Raw genomic sequence first — 19,973 nt, 5'->3', positions numbered from 1 at the left:
TTTTCAGCAATCTGCATACGAGCATTCAAAAGAGAGAAGAACCCCTTCTAATTTGAGGGCGGGGCCAAAACATCAAAACACACACAAAAAGGTAAACCACGAAGCCACAACCCTTGCCTGCAAAAACGTGACGTTGAAAACACAGACTTTGTCAGACATTTTCAAACATTAACCTAATCATGCATCCATTGCAGGGAAGAGCGTGAAAGGAAGCGAGAGGAAAGAAAGGAAGAGGAACGAAGGAAGAAGAAAGAGGAACACGAACAGCAACAACAACAAGCCCATTCTGCATCATCGACAGCTGCGGCGGCTGCGGCCCTGGCCTCAGCCGCCATGCACACTGCGGACATGTACAACAGTTTGGCCGTGGAAATTGACGAAGACCGAGAGATGGCCGATGTTGAGGACAATGAGGAGGAGGAGGAGGATCCCTTTAGCCATGACGAGGTCATTACCGAGAGTGAGACTGAAGAGGAAGAAGAGGAAGAAGATGAGGACTACGCATTTCCGATCGGACCTTTACCCCAAATGGTGACGAATGACCTCAAGAGCCTCGACGAGATGGTAAGTAAATCAGCTGAGGTCCAAAATCTCAAATTAGTGCCAAGTAAAGCTCAGATTTAATTTGGTGTTCAAGAGAAGCAATCTGCCATTTTCATCGCCGAATGTAGGGAAAGCGTGTGAATCGCATTTCATATTTCGCTCCCGGTCACACTCGATCATATCGGCGTCATCGGCGTCGACTTTCATCGGACTCTAGAGAGAACGAGAGAACGAGAGAACGAAAGAATGGAGGAGGGCAAGAAAGAAGGGGGAACCCTTGTTTCTGACTCTTGTCGCCATGTTTCCTCCTTGGTTTTCTAGCTCGGTGATCTTGATGATCTTGAGGCGGTGGTGGTGACAATGGTCACAGAATTGTGCAAGCCATCTTCGTCTCTTGTGACGTATTCTAGCATTTTTCAAGTGTAAAAATACCCTCAGGCTTTCGGTTTTTGACAGCGTCCAACGAACTTGTTCATACGTATTCTGGCATCCGGCTCTTGGTACACTTCCCAAGTGATACAGATGCCTTCACAATCCCAAAGTCCTCTTGTGTGATTGACTTGGTTGTGCAATTGTTTTGTAAAATGAGTCGAAATCAAATTCAGATTGTATCTGAGTAGGGACTTTAATGGATTTGGAAATGCAGGACAGCCCAACAGAACTCCTGTCCTATCTCTAAGTAATCGGCCATCCAGTCCAATGGCCATTCCATCCCCGAACTACAATCGAGCAACCCCACCCTGAAAGCGAATAGACAACCGGAAATAGATGGACTACCGAATATTGAATTTGGGCAGTAACCACTGTCCACTTAGAGACTCAGTTTGGGGAATGGTTCTAGATTGGCGGTAACTCATTCATATCAGTTAGACAGGCAGTCCTTCAAGTCTTGAGTAGATGTAGTTCAGTCTGATTTATAGCCGAGGTCGGTTGGACCTCCCAAAGTGGAAAGAAAGTGTCTGCCATTAGCCGCTCACCTCATCTCACATCAGTTTAGTCATCGGATCGGTGAGCTCAGGTTTTGAGTGCACTTTTGAGACACCAATGGCGTTGAATGGATACCATATAGTTATCCATCCATCCGAAGGAATGCAGCAGCCTTCTGCCAGATTGCGAGACGTTTCCAGGCCAAGGAGGCAAGTGCAAGGAGGTGCTCTGATTGAAAGTATGAGAACATTTTGCTTTGATGATCATCATGGCCTGTTGGTTGAGCGAGATTGGCAGATGGTGTGCCCCATTGGATCCGGACTTTTTGAGGGGATAATCGAGATTTGATTACATTTCTCGAACCCCTTTGTCTGCTTCAAATACCCCACTTCTTTCTCGCCATGCCTCAACTTTTGTTTCGGCATACTCTTGACAATGGAGGATCTTTAAATCAGGAATTCACGGTTTTGATAGGTCTCTTTCTTCGTGGGCCTATTGAAGGCCTACCTGCCATCGGGAATAGGATTGCCAAGATTAGGATATGCTGAAGCGGCTTTAAAGTAGCCAAATTTAAATCTGATGTCAGGCCTCCAGCTCGTTTGTTCATCGGGCAGGGGGTCTCCACTTTCCAACCAGGAGGAAGGAGCCGGACAATCTGATGAGAATTTTGATCAAGCTAATCGTTTTTTTTTTGGTTTCTCATCTTGAACCTGAATGATTTTACCGTCAAGGCGCTAAACATATACTGGAAAATTTATGACCTCTCTGTTGCTTCAGGGATAAGAAAAAAGACCTGGCAGCCCTAGAATTTGGAAATGGATAGGTATTGTGCCAAAGCAATGTGAAAACGTCAACTTTTGCAAAAGCTGAGTGCAATACTCGATTTCCACTTCTCCACCTCAATGAGCGGTACTGCGTACGTAGGTAGGTAGGTAATGTCTTCGTGCACTTCTTGTGCTTCATCCGCATTGCGCGGTTTCACATTTCCCTCGTCTTTTACATAACGTCATGCCAAAGTCATTGGACGTCCAAGAACTTCCGCACACATTAATACATTTTGAAACCGATTGGAGTAATGCTCGAGTTATTTCTCAAAATCAAATGGCATTCCTGGCCTCTGGTTGAGAATGTTGATGTGGCATTTATCCCCCTCTTTCTCAAGCTCAGAGGTGCTCAATTCATGAAAGGGTGGCATGGCCCAAGATTTTTTTTCCGCTTTTTTCCGACGACACACCCATGGAAATCATCATCAAAACATTGCTCAAATCCCACCTGATTCCTGATTAGAGAAACATGGAAGTGGCAAATCGCTGGAATTTGAAATTCATCACGCCCATCAACCTGTCGGATAAGCCTCCGAACCCTGAGATTTTTGGCCAACTTTGAGAAAGGTAGTTGAAAACGTCTTTGAGATTGTTTGGTAGTGGCAATCATGTCGACAAATCTAATCAACAAAAGCACGTGTCCTTGCATGGTGTTCAATTTCCAAGTCTGATTATCCGGCTGAAAGCTTGTGAGAGGATTTAGCAAGCTGTCGGTAGAGTTCCATCCCGATTATATGAAAAAATAAGGAAGTGTGCCATGTCGAGTAAATCAAGAGATAATGATGTGTGGAAATCTCAAGACATTGTTCGAAACTCATTTGGCCTAAGAAAAAAAATGCGAATGCTTGATCTTGGGTTCAAAAGAACCTCGGATTTGGGAGAGCCAAATGCTCTGAGATTGTGTTTGAAAATGACTTCGACCTACTGACTGATTTGCGAATACTCACACCAAGTTGATGATTGTCGTCAAGCGTGCGCGTGTGATTTCTCGATCATCATGGACAGTCAGTTACTTACTTAGAGCTCTGGTTTGGCATTGGAATCCCTTGATTGCCCCTCAGACCACCCATCTGAGGATCTTATTGTTCGTGAGATGAACATTTCAGAACATGATTGGCAGAGTTGATTACTTAATCAGGATTTCCGATCTCTTTATGAGTGCCATGACCTGTTAAGACGAGTTGCATGGACTGGGATTGGCAAGCAATCCGCATCATCTCAAGTTCATCAGATAATGCTAGCCATAAACCTGTTAGAGGTAATCTCCTTTTCTCTGTCTTTCTGTCTCACTCTTTATCTCTGTGCGCTTGATTATACTATGCAAGTCTCAATCTCTGTTTGAAGGCACACCAAGAGGTACTAATGCGCTCAAAGTTCTAATCTGATTTGAAATCAACCATGTTCAAGTGGTTGTTCCCCCTTTAGAGTAGAGGGCTTACATTTACTCAAAGAGGTCAAATAATGGACTTGTCATCACTTTCACTTCAAGGAAAGAGTTATCAAGACAAGCCAGCCGAAACTACGTACTAGTACATAGGCACACTGTCCATTGGACAAGTACATGTTCGAGTACAAGGATGTAGTGTATACCTTCATGAGGGGGAAGAAGAAGGGTTATTTGCCGCTCTTACTCCGTCCACACCATAGCACCTTGATCTTCTTGACCAAAGTGCTGTGCTACGCACTAAAAGGCAATTATCTCATAATGAGGGAGCAATTATTGCTTTGAGATCAACATTCCGGAACGACATGAAAACGTTCCAGGAATCCGAGAATCTATGCAGCGGCGAACTGGCATGTCAGATTTCAACATGGAGCTCTCATCAGTCGAATTCGGCGATCAGGCATTTGCAAAATGCCAGCTAACCCGGCTATTCTGTCATTACTGGTATGTGGTTGAACTCATAAGCATGGAAAGTGAACCAACCCACTGTTTCATCAAGGGAAATGGTTCGAGTTCCAAGTGCTCCAATCACCTCAAGCACGTTCCACCATTGGATGATTATGCTCCTGATTGCTGGCTGCTGGCTCAGGGTTCGTTTTGAAAGATCTTGTGACTTTGGTCCGTAATTCAATTTCGGGGTGAACGGTCGTAAAAAAAGGGTTTCGTGTTTCCGAATTCGATTTGGCAATTAAAATTTATGAACCTAGTTCGAGTGATCTTAATCGCCGGCCCATGAATCATAGTGCACTTCTTCGGCACTTTTCTTAGTCAGCTTGGGTTTCCACAGTCAATCTTGAAGTCCTCGTCTTACCCTTTCGACGCTGTAACGCCCTAGAACAAAGGATAATTGAACCTTCCCTTCGTTTCTTCTTCCCCTTCTCTCGCTAGAAATCCTATTTAGCACGTCATCAGCCGTCAAGAAACAAAAAATATGACACGTTTTGGCGAAAATCAGAGAACGAGAAGAAGTGCCCGTCCACGATTTTCTTAGGATATACTATACGTTCATGTACTGTCATAGGTACTAGGTAGTAGGTAGTGGTAGTATGCCCCTAGGAAGGATATCCAAGGCCCGTTCTCGTTCAATACTGCAGAAGCCACGATCAGACATAACAATGGGAAAGAGACAGTGCAAATCACAGTGGGAGCGAACTTTTTGTTCTCTGCCTCCCTGACGTGCTTGGATCGCTCTTGCTTGGGGCCAAAGTGCGGGCGGAACTCGGAGGAAGGATTTTGTGCGTAGAATATCACCGCTAATTGCTTACACTTCCAATCTGCACCCTGGTGTTGGTGAAAGTAGGGCTTCGTTCGGCATGATTATCCCCGGCGAAGAAAGTTTGACAAGTGCTGGGATCATCGGCGGTCACCCTCTCAACTTCCGGACATACAATTTTTTATCTTCAACCGCGGCGAAATGGTTCATCTAGCAATGGCATGTCATTTGTCGCGATTGTTAGTTTCTTGAGTTGTCCTTGGCCCCGTCTCCGAGAGTGTAATGGGATTGAAAACAAAAACAACGGAAATTGAATGGCTTGAATGGTTTTTATCCCACCGACCGGTGGTGTTTCCTGGTCAACTGACGGGACATCAAAGTGTGACCCTATTTAGAACCAGGTGATGGATGACGCGTCCAGAAAAAAAGTGATGACGAGTGAGAACTGTCCCATATTGGACTTCTTAATTGTTCTCTCCTCGCTTGTCCCCCTCTGTTCTACCCAGTGAGCGACCATCACGCTGATTAAGGAAGTCCTATCGAGCGTTTCCCCCCAAAAATGTCAGCTGGGAAGAGACTGTCGCTTTTGTGTCATGCTCAAGGAACATTCAGAAGCTTCATTCCCACCCAGGTGGAATTTAATCTGAAAGATTTACTTTGTCTAGTCTCATGGATAAGGAAGGAGCAATCACCTCGTCGTCTCGTTAGTCAGCGAACGTCATGGGAACATTTCGATCGAAAAGGTATCGATCAATAGTCCATGTACGTACGTAAGGTGCAAAACATTCATGAACGAACATCTTTCGCAACCAGGTGTCAATTTTCTGAAACCAGATCCGAAGTTTTATTATCGAAAATTCCCGCAGTAACAAAGTAATTGTGTATTTGGCAGATTGAGCCACGAAACAACGAGCCCCGAGGAGTGATTATCTTGCATTTACATATGAGGCAAGCAAAGACAAATTAAATGGTTCGTGAGTCTCACGAATATTTGGCATTCAAAAACTTTTTTTTCCGCCGTCCATTGCACTCCCTCATCACGGTTGGGGTCTTGAGTAAATCTGACTCTTCAGAGCAATTCCAAGCTAGATATCAGCAGGACAGGCGAATACTGAGAACTCAACGTCAAGAAAAAGACTTCGGAATTGCTAGAAATTTTACTGGCACTTTGCACTTGAACCTCTGGCCTCTAGGGCTTCTACAAACAGATTTGAATTGTACTTGTTTCAAGGGTCTTTGAGAAGTTTTTGAAAAACTTCATTTTTCTAATGCATTTTAAAAACGAGATTGCCTACGTAGTACGTGCTATGTACAGAGAGGGCACTCACTTGTCAAGAACCTACGAGAATGTAACGGGGAGACAATCTTTTCCTCAGGTTTTGCTAGAATATCTGGAAAATTGCGCACAAATCTTAAGGAAAAGGAATCCCCAAATATTTGATGAGATATCTGAACAAGGATTTTGATTAATAAGTATACACGAAGAATATTAATCATCGTTTTTTTCCTTCATTTTTAGGTTCGCGAGTTGGTTTCCGAATGTCAGTGTCCCACTCAGTTTCCCATGATTCGAGTGTCCGAAGGAAAATACAGGATTGGAGATACCAAGGTTCTAATATTTGTCAGGGTTAGTAAATCATCGCATGCCTACTCAATTAATTTGGACCTCATATAACAAAACGTTATGTTCGTTTCTGAACCAGATTTTGCGGAACCATGTCATGGTTCGAGTCGGTGGTGGTTGGGACACTTTACAACATTACTTGGACAAGCACGACCCCTGTCGATGTCGAGCAGGTAAGCTAATGGGCATAGCAGTCCGTCAAACAATTATCTATTACAGACAACAGAAAGAAAAAAAAACACCTTTTGTTTGTACTGCCGTCTTTTGGCAAACCCCGCCAAAGCGTGAGTCGTTCACGCACGCTTGGCTTTAAAGACGAGGAGATTAAAACGTCACGTTGCCAATACTTATCTGCGCCCCACATGCCTTCATTTGACACCTGCATGAACTACGTGTAGTAATTGGCCATATGAGTATTCTTAATTCTTTGCAAGAGGAAGCGGACAGACAAAATGAGACATATCTCCTGTCTTGTGGCAATAGTTTGAGTACATGCAGGGTACTTCTTAATTCTTGTTATGTAAACAACTCTGAACATTTACATAAAGCTTTTGGCTCAATAACACTTGGGAGGATCGGAGAAAACTCGCGTTGCCAGAAGGAGAAAAAGGCCTTTGTTGCTCTTGTGTATGTCAGTTAGTCATGCACTACTTGTTTTTTCACGGGGCTTCCATACAAATCCTCGGGCAAATTATCCTCATCCTGTATTGAGTTGAAGTTATTCCACGTACCTAATTTGGCAAATTCATAACTACATACATCGAGACACTTCAAAATGCAAATATTATGCTCACTCGAATCATGGTCCAACTAGACATGGATGGATAGATGGATGGATGGATGGGTGGGTGGGTGACAAGTAACCAACAAACTGACTCAGAAAGTCTGATCTTATTGTTTTGCAGGTCACAAGGGCAGTGTGGGAGCCAGCTACACCATGGCAAAGAATGGCAAGAATTCGTTGGGTGGAGCCATCTGTTATGACAGGTCAGTGATAAAGGATCGAAAGGCCAAATTTCTCAGATCCAAGTTATGATGACGTCGTCTCGTCCAGCTCTTGTCAAAGAAGTCATTTGAGTTTTCTTGTCCGTGATGGACAAGCAAAATTGTACTTGGTGTGACGAATCTCGTCCTTCTTCCACATTAACCTAACAATCAAAATGTGTTTCATGTGGATTATGATGTAACTCGTTTCATGATAAATCTAACCCGTTGATCCTGTTTTGACTTGTCTTTTATCTTTCCCCTTCACTAACAGAAATGAATTGATCTTTGCATTCCGCAAAACCTCCGAACCTGTCCATCGAATGATATCTCACTTTGCCATTAACAATAATAGGTAATACGGAGGTCCTAATCCAATAGGTACCTGGAAACCGGGTAGTAGTAGTAGAAGTGGTAGTAGTTAGTGTTTGATTTAGTGACCACCGTGTCATAAGACAAATTTGGTGGAAGCCTGCACAGCTCCTCTCCGTTTTGATTGATCGGTCTTGATAGCTTTATCGCATTACATAAATGAAATAATTTACCATATCCATGTACACGAACGTAAATCATAGATGCAAACCAGTCAGTCAGCCCAAATGCATGTCAAACCTCGCTTTTGATGATGGTATCGCGGACCCAGTAGTATTGACATATTGGTGTTGGAATCGACTATCAAAGACATCTCCTTGACCCTCGATTTCTTATAAAATCACTCACCCAATTCTTTCTTCAACATAAAATATCAACGTGATGTCATTTTGTTTAAAGTACGCTTCTTTTTACTTTTCTGTTTGTGCATGCACTTGCTTCTTGTACCGGAACTCTATTTCCATGTAAGTAGTTTCTTGGAAAAGTTAACCTTTTAATACATAAATTACGTACTTCATGGAATTTCATTTCATGATTAAATTGGCTCCTTCGCCGGGTGTCCTTATACACTAAACGGGTGCTCATTTCAGGTCCGACTCGCCTGGCACACCAACAAGGCGTTCCTCTACTTCCAATCTAGCCGTGGTGGGTGGAATGGGCAGTCGCCGCAACTCAAATTCAACCATTTCTCCTTCACCCCGCCCCTCTATTCAAGATGGTTACGCTTCCCCCAGGGGTAGTACGCCCCACGTGTTTGGCACGAAATCACCAGGTGGTAACAAATTTGCCGTCAAAACTGGCCTCGGTAGAAGTGAGAGCCCGTCTGCGGTGAATTACGGGAAAAGTGCCGCAAGCTCCCTCACAAGTAATAGCACTGGTGGCAGTGGCCATGGTGGTGGGAGCGTTGGAAGCACAGCCACTCGATCTCGTAGCTTGATCAAGTCATCTGGCTCGGATCTAAGTCTCGGAGGTGGTGGGAAAATCTCACGAGAGAACAGCAGACAATCCATTGCCACTTCCACATCACTCCAAAACAAAAACCTCGTGAGTGCAACATCTCGGCACTTGTATGCCATGAACAAGTGTACAACAGAGAACCTTAATCGTGATCAATTTGTTTCAGGTCTCAAGAGGATCATCTTCTTTATTCTCTGAGCGGAGCAACTCCTCAAGCAGTTTGGGAGGCCATCATTCCCCTCGTGTGGGTCGTGAAGGATTGTCCAGAGAGGCCACTGGTGGTCCCCTTTCAAATTGTGACAGTAGCTCAGAGGTCTCAGACGAGGGTTACAAATCTAGCCACGGAGGTTCCAAAGTCGGTGAGGGAGCCTCGATATCCCACATAGAGAGCAATAGTCAGCAATCAAGTCAAGTCGATCAAAACATGACAGGTAAGAGGGACGGGGACGGGTAAGGAGGCGGGGACGGGGACGGGGAGGGGGAGCCTTGGGGCTCCTTTGGGCTCCTAGGGTAAATGTGCAAATGCTCAAACACAATCAATATTTGCAGATCGACCCGAATCTAGTCTGACCGTGGCCTCCGAATGTAGTTCCACCATTTCCAGCTCTGATTCAGAGCATGGAGCGAATTCTGTTTCACCAGCTTCAGAGAGCGCTCTGGCCTCTCCGGAACCCTCAACTAACCAAATATTGGCTGATGACTCAGAGCCGTGGCCAGAGCCCCCAGAGCCTTTACAAACTGCTGTCCCCCAGTCTGTAACCAACCCCATCAATAGCAATGGGAAGATGAAGGTATATGCAAGCGGCTGAAGCTTATACTGCGTCGGCGCGAGCCGCTAGGCAAGGACGCACAGTATCACGGTCAAGTAGCCGACAAAGTCAGGTCACACCCACGGGTCGAGGAACGTGGAGCGCCCGAACGAGTCGGGAACGTGTCGGCTTAACCACGGACACTTACAAGAGCCCATATGGTGGTGTGCGAACCGCCTCTGCCTCTCCAGGGCCAAATCGCCGCCAAAGGAAGATCAGCACTTCGTCTTCAAATCAAGACATTCCGGGTAATAAATCCAAGGGTCAGTCAAAACCTCGCGAGACTCCGTTGTCCACTCAATCCACTCCAAGTAAGAGGCCAGATGGAAGTGCCAGAAGATCATCAAGGGAAATAACGGCAGAGTTGGAAACGGACGATGATGCCATCCTTAAGCGCATGGAAGAGATCCTCATGACTTATAAATCAAAAGTGGAAGACCACTTGGCCGCAGAAGGACGCGAGCTGCCCAGCGACATCTTTGAGGATTTTACGACTCAATGGGTGAACGAGGCTTCGCATTTAAATCATACTATCAAGGGTAACAAGTCCCGAAGCTCAAGTAGTCAACGAGGATACTCACCTGTGAATGGTTCACAAGATTTGATACCCACTCCCGAAGATCATTCTAGATCATCAACCCCTGTGATCAGGACTTTACCAGTTTGGCGGAAAGAGTACCGAGATGGCCAACCTGAAACAAAAATCCCAGTTCCAACCTTCTACAATAGTCCTATTCCCAGTGAAACCAATATTTGATCATCACTCTCCAATCTTGCATGGTTCAGGGGTGTTTGATTCGTACTAAAATATGATTTAATTGCTCCTATCCAAAAAATAGTTCATCAAATTTAGCTTTGCTCTGACTTGCCCGTTATTCCCTTTCCTTCTGAATGATTTTTTGACACATCGTAAATGGATCAAATTTTGTTTGAAAATGGAACCTTGGTATTGATAACCAATCTACTTACAGATGTTTGATTGACAGTTGTGAATTGCGTACAGTGGCATTTTTCTCCAACGAGCAGGATAAGGAAAAACATTTAACTTGGAATATGGAATTGATCCAGTTGATTAGACTGGCTGTGATAGTACACACAGTAAACACCTATTTTTCTGTATTGATATCTTCAAATAATAAAACTGATCTTATGAATTGCCACTGTAGTTTAAAATCATTTTATCATTGATGAGTCGATGGTGGAATGATGATTTATTTTCGAGAGTTATCTTTATTATAAAGCCTATTTTCTAATGTAAATCGTCATCTTTTTTACGTAGGCCACGGACTTTTAGAAATATGGACTGCGAACGAGCTTCTCGCCAAATCGGCCTGCTCTTGGTCAGAACCCCTCTGAGCCAATTTTCGAAATAAAGTAAATAAAGTTTACTTGTAAAGTGAATCGTTTCAAAGTTATGTTGTCAGAAGCTTTTGTAGCTGACCAAGAGCAGGCCGAAAATTCGAATTTTATGTAGTGTTTACTACATAACTTAAACCATGTCTCCTGAGTTCCTGAGCATAGGTTTGGGCTGAAATTGGCCAAAGGTCATCTATTTAATAATATCTTGTGGTCGTATAAAGTGCTTATTTGGAATAAGATGAACGGTTTAGGAGATACGAAATTTTGGCTTCTGTTCGCAGTCCACATCTCTAGAAGTCCGTGACAGAGGGTAAGAAATCTCAATCGACTGGTACTCATCAAGCAAGGCCCCAATCAAGCTGAAACTTGCTATGTAAGTTCCTTCAACTTATGCCTAATTGATCTTGTCAAGAAAAATTCAGTGGCTTAATTGCAACCAGATTTAATTATAATGCGCAGCCGAGCAGAGGTCTCCATGTCTTTGCAGTCTTTGGAGTATTGTTTACGGGTGCTTCCATGACCCAAAAAAATTCCTGAAATTTTCGACTAAGCAATTTTCCACTTATTCCGATCACAGCTAAGTCGGAAAATAGGAAAACTCGGAATACAACCTTTACATTTCGTTTACAAGGACCGGATTTCAGCCGAATATTGTTCTCTCTCCGGCATGCAAAGGAAACCGACCACCACCATCAGAAATCTTATTTCATGGCCATGTCATCACGAGTGGCAGAAATCTAAGTTTTCAGTCACTTGTGAAGAGAATCAACATTCATTTACGCCAAATTTGGCTTCGAGTGGTTTCGAGTGAAAATCATACCTTGCAAACCAGTTCTTGTACAAGAAAACAAGAAAACAAAGAGTGGCAGGTTTTTGGCGAAATTTGGACCCGCGTTTGAGCACTAACATATCATCCTGTCTTTGTTGCTCAAGGGGAAAACCTTACTTTTGGTGCGGTGGTGCCATTTTCAAGAAATAGTGCATGGTCCTAAGCACGTCTACTCTAGCAAACTCTCCATCATTGTCAGCAAACATCTCACAGAGTGACTAAGACAAAGTGAAACAATAAGTGGCTGAATTCAAATGTGACTTACATCATAATTGGCTAAATGCTTGAATTTGAAAGACATCTTACTGTTGCTAGTTTTTAGAAAGTTTTGCAATGCCTGAAATCCCTTCCCTTGTTCTGACATAATTCAAACTTCACCCCACGTACAATCAATATCGTCACACTTTCCTTGGATCGGCAGTGTCGGCTTTTTTCAATTATTTTTTGTTCTTTTTTTGCGGACTTCCCTCCCCCTTAATCCCGTAAGTCAGAAACTTGTCCAGGTCAGACTTAAATCCTCCTACTGAATCAACTCCTACATACGCCCTACAAATATATGAGGGCAGCAAATAAAACAATGAGGGAGTCAGAGAAAGAAGAGAGTTCATTGTTTTAACTAGCCTGGATTCTCGAAGACTTGAAGGTGCTCTCAAAACGCATTAACGTTAAGCCTCTATGGTCATTGCAGTTGACCCAAAATCTTGGATTAATACAAAGCTCATGAATGCTTTTGAAAGCGTACAATATCAGATACCTTTCGTACCTTCTCTGAATATTGTACAAACCCAACCGTTAATATCTCCCAATACAAAAGCTCTCTCATTTGTGGTAAAACATCTTAGGACCTGCTCGAGCTTATGCAAACCTGCTGAACTAATTGGAGCCCAAATGGGAGAGGCATATTCAAGATGCGGCTGGACTGTCGACTTGTACAGAGTAAGCACCAAAAACATCCAGTTTGGATCAAACTTGGCAGTACTGGTTTGAAAGATTGAGGCGCAGGCAGATTGATCACATCAGTAGTACTTGGTTCTTTGACCCGGGATCACAGCTATGAAACCGAGATCATCGCGGTAACACGCAAGTCAACTGCCTGCATTCATGAAAGTGACACTGACAAGAAAGCGTTCAAGAATCCAGGGTGGTTTGTCTTGCTCATCTCTTGTCATTTAATGTTGATGTAAAAACCAAGTCACGATGCCGGGACAAGCATAGAGTCATCATATTGTGGCATCAGCCTTGTTTCACGTCATTTTTCCTTTAGTTGAAGTTTGATGGGTGCAATTTCGGATTGATGAATCGATCTGCCATTTCGTCACACTGATGTCTTGTTTCGTCAGGATACCTCAATGTAGACACTTCAAGCCAATATTCTAGGCCATGATGTGATGGCATGGGTAGAAAAGACTTGAAACACGAATGTAATGACTATAAAACATAACAGGGCTTGGGTTCTATCAGTATTCTGTAGTTTTAATTGAAATTCGTTGGGTGTGCTCAATAATGAGCTGGATTGAATTTTCATCCATTTTGGCGTCCCTGCCAATGTCTCGGAATGTCTCAACCTTGCATGATACATTTTGAATCTGGCATTGGACCGGTATTGCATTGAATGCTTGAGACTATTGGGGCAACGTTCCCATCACTACCTTTAAGTGATTGAAAAAGGCAAATGGTACCTCCTGCTTAATAAAGGATCATCGTGAGACCCTCTTACCATTGATGGCCCCATAGTTACGACTCTTTTCTATCAAAATAGAATACCTCCATACCCGGGGCTTGAGTATTTCCTACATGATTTATAGATTTGGTAGAATCGCCCACCTCCGGGTGAAATACGATTTTTCAACGCTTAACTGTGATGTCATAGCCAATTGGATCCAAAGGGGCACTACCCATTGGATCACAAGGACTCAAGAGTCGTCATTGGCGTATATCATTGACCTCTTTCGTCGTTCGGAGGATGGGGTTGTCGATCATTCAACCCTCGAACAAATTGAAAATGACAACAAATGCTTTTCTCTATATGGTCAAACACCTGCTGATGTTGTACATAAAAAAAATTCAAGTCTTTAAGAATAAATCAAAACAAATTGCAGACAATGGTTTGTTGTTCTGTTTTAGTGCACACTTTGATGTACAACGAGGGGCGTCCGGATCAGTATCAGAATGATTCAAGAACTCTATAACCACGCGATTAATTATAATTCTGTAAACATAATCTCCAATCAATCGCTGATAGCTTGAAAATCGATCCAGACAGCTCTTTAAGGCCGTTCTATACCTGTTGGAGTAATTGGTAATGCCAGGTTGAAAAGAGCAAGAGCGACGAGACCTAAACTCGTTTTTAGCCTCTCCCAGAGGTGACACGATCATACTTGGGGGCTTCAATTATCCTGGCATTGATTGGGGAGCTGGAAGCGGACGCCTGTCAACTGATTCGATGATCGATGCACTAAGCGATGCGTTCTTGGAAGAATTGGTGGTGGAGCCAACGCACAGTGCTGGAAATGTTCTGGACTTAGTAATCACAATTGGGACAAATTATGTCAAATACATTCAGACTATGTGGCACTTATCTATCAGTGACCATTGCCTTCTCGAGGTTGGATTGACGGGCCAGACCCAACAAGCAAAAGCAAAATCTCTCCCAGATTTCAAAAGAGCAGACTGGAGTTATTTTGCCAACTTTTTAAATGAATTTGATTGGATAACGATGATAGCTTGTAAATAAAGCAAATCGATCGTGGTCTTTGTTTTGTGATGCAATTGGACATGGACGACGAAGCTTTATTCCAATGAGAGAGTGAAAGGAAAGGAGAAGCCCTTCCTGGTTGACAAAGGATTTGCTTAAGGCTACAAAGAGGAAATCTCGCATGTGGAAGAAATTTCAATCTACTTGAGAAATGTACTACCTTAACGAGTTCAAAAAGTTGAAATCAGAGCCTAAGAAAAGGAACCGGTCGGAGAACGCTCAATTTGAGGAACGGTTATCAAATGAGAGGGGAAAAAATCGTTCTCCACCTATGTAAATAGCAAGAGGATGGCCAAAGAAGAGGTGGGTCCCCTTATCAATGAAGACATAAACCTTATCGGCAATTTTAGCCGCATGGCGGATATCTTAAATGAAGAATTTTCCACAGCCTTTGGATCTTCGCCGATTCACGCTCTACTGTCGCGTCCTTCAGTTTCAAGTGACCTCATGGGAGTGTCATTCATGACCTTCTCACATCTGGATGTTCTGACTGCAATCAAAGGACTCAAGAGATCGAACAGTTCTGATCCAGAAGGAATATCAAATAGTATTCTGAAGGCATTTGGTGGTCCAGCAGCATTGCCCCTGTCGCTGATCTTCAATAAGTCCATGATGGAAAGGTGTATTCCAGAAGATTGGAGACGTGCAAACGTCATACCCTTGTCAAAGGGAAAGGATACAAGACAAGTGAGAAACTATCGTCCAATCTCCCTAACCTCAGTACCCGGGAAGTCATGGAGAATATGATCAAACAGAAATTGGTCAGCTCCCTAGATGAGCATGACATTATATAACTTGAACAACATGGCTTTCGAAATGGAAAATTCGGAACACATTATAACCTCGTAATCTGTCAGATCATCATGTTCTTGAGATAAGGTCGACTATAACTAAAAAACCGGCGTGCTCTAGACTAAAACTGGCCAAAAAGGTCGGGCTGGCTAAGTTCAAGTTCAAAGATGAACATTGGCCGTTGGTTATAGAAAGATTCGAAGAACTAGACCTGATTTCAATTCTGAAACAGGAATCGTCCATAGATGCAGCCATTGATAAGTTAGTTTCAGTTTATAAAAAAGTTTGCTCCAGTTTAGCAATCTCTGAATGTGTTCCGAAAGCTGGTACACGGACAAAATTTCAAAATATAGGAAGACTTTGTTCAAAAAGAGTTGCAAACTAGCACAAAAGGCTCCACAGCACTTCGAATCCAGTAATTGTGGCTAGCCTTCAAAGAAAGTTGGACGTAGTTCAGGGTAAGATTAAGGCCTCCATCGAATATGACCAGTTACAAACTGAGAGTATGGTGGTTCAGGATGTCAGGCTTTTTTCTCTTATGCGAACTCTAAGAGAAAGATCAAACACTCTGTTGGGCCTTTTGAGGTCGATGGGGAAGCCATAGACTATGTAGGGACTATGGCCAACATACTTGGAGATCAGTTCTCTAGTGCGTTTTCAACTCCACTGAGTTTAGGAGCAACAGTCCATTGCCCTTTTGATGGGTTTGTTGGTACTGGCAAGGCTTGTCAAGTTGAGCGTTTAGATGATCTTGTAGTCACAGATCAAGATGCTTTAGAGGCCATCAGGGACTTGAGGCTTTCAAGTTCTCCTGGTCCTGATGGCGTGACATCTCAGTTTCTGATGAGATGCTCACAGGTTCTTGCTCCTGTTATCTCGTACTTGACGTGTTGCATCTTGGATCAGAGCACGTTCCCCTTATCCCCTTGTTCCAATTTTCAAAGGGGAAAATAAGTCACTCCCCAGTAACTACAGACCGATTTCTCTCACTTCGAATGTTGCGAAGGTGTTTGAGATCATGAAGTTCAAACTTGTTGAATTTCTTGATATTTATGAAGTCCTTCCTCCTAGCTAGCATGGGTTTCGAGCACATTTTAGCACGGTTACCCAACTGATTGAACATATTGAGCGGCTTATTGAGGGACTAGAGAGCCATGAATCAGTTGATGTAGTTTATCTCGACTTTGCCAAGGCCTTTGACAAGGTAGATCATGGTCTTTTAGTTAATAGGCTCTATGAGACTGGGATCAAAGGCAAGGTTCTCAATTGGCTAAAAATATTCGTTTCTGGTAGTCTTGTAGTCTTACAAGTAGTCTTGCAAAGGACTTAGATCGAATATACTCTTGGGTAACTGAGAGTAATATGGCACTGAATGGAATGAAATTCCGCTCAATGACCATTGGGTCAACACCATTAGACACTCCACTATTAGATGATGAAGGTAAGGACATTGAGCAGGTCTCTCATCCATGAAGGATGTAGGTGTAGTCCTCAAAGATAATGGAAAGTTCGATGAGCATATCCAGTTAAAAGTTGGTTAAGCTTTTCAAACATGTGGTTGGATATATCACACGTTTAAGTCCAAAGATAGTATTACGATGCTAACTCTGTACAAGTCGATTGTTCAGCCACATATTGAACATGCTTCACCCATTTGGGCTCCATTGAGTTCAGCAGGTTCGCAAAAGGTCGAACAAGTCCAAAGATGTTTCACTAGGAACATCACAGGAGAGGTCTTGTATTGCAAGAGATGGAAGAATTTGGGACTGTTCAGTGTTCAGAGAAGGTACGAAAGGTATCTGATACTGTACGTCTTCAAAAGTATCCATGAGCTTTGTCCCAACCCAGGATTCCGGGTCAATTCTAGTGACCAGAGAGGCTAAATGTGCGTTTTGAGAGCACCTTCAAGTCCTCGACAATCCAGGTTAGTTCGAACAATGAAGTCCACCTCTCTTCTTTCTCGGGCTCCTTCATTGTTCAATTTGCTTCCCTCTGATATTCGTAGGGAATACGTAGGCCTTGTTGATCCGGTAGCATCTTTCAAGTCAGACTTGGACCAATTTTAAGATAGCATTCCTGATCAACCCCACATTCAAGGACTAGCTCGGTCTGCCAACTCAAATTCGTTGGTAGCCCAAATGTTATGTAAAGATTGAAAGATAATAAATAGACAAATTATAACCCTTTATTTTAATAGTACTGGGGATGACATTCCCTTTAGCGGTTAGAAAAGCCCGTGAAAAAACAAACCCAAAAAGCAGAAACCAAGAGGAATCACATGGGTCGGATAAGTTTTTCAAGTGTCCTTTGTTATAACGCATATTGGTTTAGCATTGGCTGAAATCCAAAATGTTCCTTGAATATTGATACTTTGGCGGGTGCACTTAGTAAGCAAAAGGGGCACGTCCATTCTCGTGTATTTCGCCAATCTTTCCAGCTAAAACGATCGCCCGCTACTTAGCATGTTTACTTAGCGAGCCAAATTTGAAAATTAATCAAGGTTCCGTGAATATGAATCGCTACAGAAGTTCCCCCTGCGATGACAATCAGGGAGGGAGGACCAACGAGAGAGAGAGAGAAAACAATAACATTGAAAGTCTACCTCACTCGAAGCTATTCTTGTAGAGACGAGAGTGTCGAGGTTTTATGAGTTCAACCGGTCAAGTTCCGTCACGCGACCGACAGACTACTGATTCAGTTCCGTAAATTTAACTGCCACTGTACTTTTTTTAACTGTACTGCCAAGTTTGATCCAAACTGGATGTTTTTGGTCAGAAAATAAACGTTCCCCTGACCTAAAAAAATCCAGCTTGGATCAAACTTGGCAGTACTGGTTTGAAAGATTGAGGCGCAGGCAGATTGATCACATCAGTACCAAGTACGACCATGTGCACAATCAAAACATCAACCCACTTGACCAAGGTGATGGATGACTAATTCGCAAATTGATCAAGCTCTGCTTTTTCCACTATTACATATCACAACCCCTTAAATGTGTTCAAGCATAAGTGCAAATTGTGTTCAGTTTGGCCCATACCTCTGAAAAATGAAAATAAATCGAGCCGCATGTGTCGAAATGGATGTGGCAGGAAAATACGTTTGTGAAATATGTGGCAGTGATGCTTGCTCTGTGTCACACTGCATCAGAGGAACTTCAACAGTTTTCACAGTATGACCATCAACCCAAAATAAGACTGCACATTAGAAAAGAGCCAATCAGAGCCTGGCCATTTATCAGTAGAAGGCTTGTTCCCACGAAAGTGTAATCCGAATTGTAACTTTTAGACCACATCAAAAGAAACGGGCGTTGGTTTCATGGCATAGAATAAAGAAATAAAACATTGGTGATCTTTCTGGCGGGCACCTTTGGACGGTGGATTTGTCGCCTTTTGGCCACCATCGGCGTCATGGACAGCCTCAAGCAGGCTTGAACCAAGCCTTGTATCAGAATGTATCAGGCTTGAAAACGTTCGCATCATCTCATCAGTACTTAAAGGTTTGGTTGGCTAGTTCGGTACTGTCTGGTGTATCCGGTACCAATACATTTGTATTTGAATGTATTTAAAAGTACAAGCACTTTTTTCATGGTGAGTTCATCTTTGGTACATGTTACACAGATCAGGTCTGGATTAGCAAGTGACTAGGACATGCAGTTTGAGGTAACATATCACAGGGGATAAGTGGGCAGCGACTGATTGATGGCAGACTTGAAAGAACTAATTTTTTGGACAGTTCGAGATTCAACGGCAAGAGCATTGTACAGTTTGACAGCATTGATAATGAAATTATTGCCCTGCGCAGGAGGCCGCAGGTCATGTCTCATTGTGCTTCGAGTGTTGCATGATCGTCACGAGTGATGAAGTATCGAACGGTCTAGGGAGATGCAAGAGTTCTTTATTTTCCAATGAGTTCCGTTTCAGAAGAATGTAAATCGATTTTCTTTTCTTCCGTCATCATCTTCGAACATTCGTATTGAAGAGCAATTGGGTCATCGTGCAATTAGCATCTATTATTCATGGCATCTGGTGTACCCTTCGATATTACTGGCGACAATCGATGAAATGGTCTGTATTCTAATAATTGTATTCTTCATATCGAAATCGTTTTACATGAGACTTCATAAACACGTCTTTTTGCCTGGAACTCTTGGCACCGACCCCCGTCGATCCCTTCTTTTTCAACCAAGTCGCGTTTAAACATGCCTGAACGCGTTTTTTGAGAATCAACGTCGACTCCTCCAGTTATTGCGATGGTGTGACTAAGGCTCGTCCGTCCATCCCCCGGCCATTGCGGGTCATGGGACAACGCAATCCTTATTATTTTTTGTAGGCCTCCAAAAGGCACAATTTGACAATTGGTTTGACCAGGTCTGTCGTCGAGGTTTTCATCAGTGCTTGTCTGACTATCCCGTGTTGATCCGGGATGGTTTTCAAGACTCTGCCAATGACCCACTTGTTCCGTGGCAAGCCTTTGTCTACCACTAAGACCACATCATGTTCCTGAAGATTGCGTTTAACACTTCTCCATTTTGCTTGAGTTAA

General features: G+C 43.2%; 1 protein-coding gene across 1 annotated transcript in view; it reads left to right on the top strand.

Annotated features, from left to right (window-relative positions):
- LOC131887254 (GAS2-like protein pickled eggs) overlaps positions 1-10,857 on the top strand; it is a 48,305-nt gene extending 37,448 nt beyond the window's left edge. Inside the window, 9 exon segments of the mRNA XM_059235808.1 lie at positions 195-564; positions 6,471-6,578; positions 6,655-6,748; positions 7,481-7,562; positions 7,834-7,914; positions 8,522-8,975; positions 9,055-9,319; positions 9,438-9,678; positions 9,680-10,857. Of these exon segments, the coding sequence (XP_059091791.1) occupies positions 195-564; positions 6,471-6,578; positions 6,655-6,748; positions 7,481-7,562; positions 7,834-7,914; positions 8,522-8,975; positions 9,055-9,319; positions 9,438-9,678; positions 9,680-10,454 (2,470 nt within the window). The 3' untranslated portion in view covers positions 10,455-10,857.
- Positions 10,858-19,973: the final 9,116 nt, after the last annotated feature.

This window comes from Tigriopus californicus, chromosome 9 (assembly GCF_007210705.1).
Source record: "Tigriopus californicus strain San Diego chromosome 9, Tcal_SD_v2.1, whole genome shotgun sequence".
NCBI classification, from domain to species: domain Eukaryota; kingdom Metazoa; phylum Arthropoda; class Copepoda; order Harpacticoida; family Harpacticidae; genus Tigriopus; species Tigriopus californicus.
Note: the sequence above shows the minus strand (reverse complement) of the source record. Positions and strands in the feature narration are given on the sequence as shown.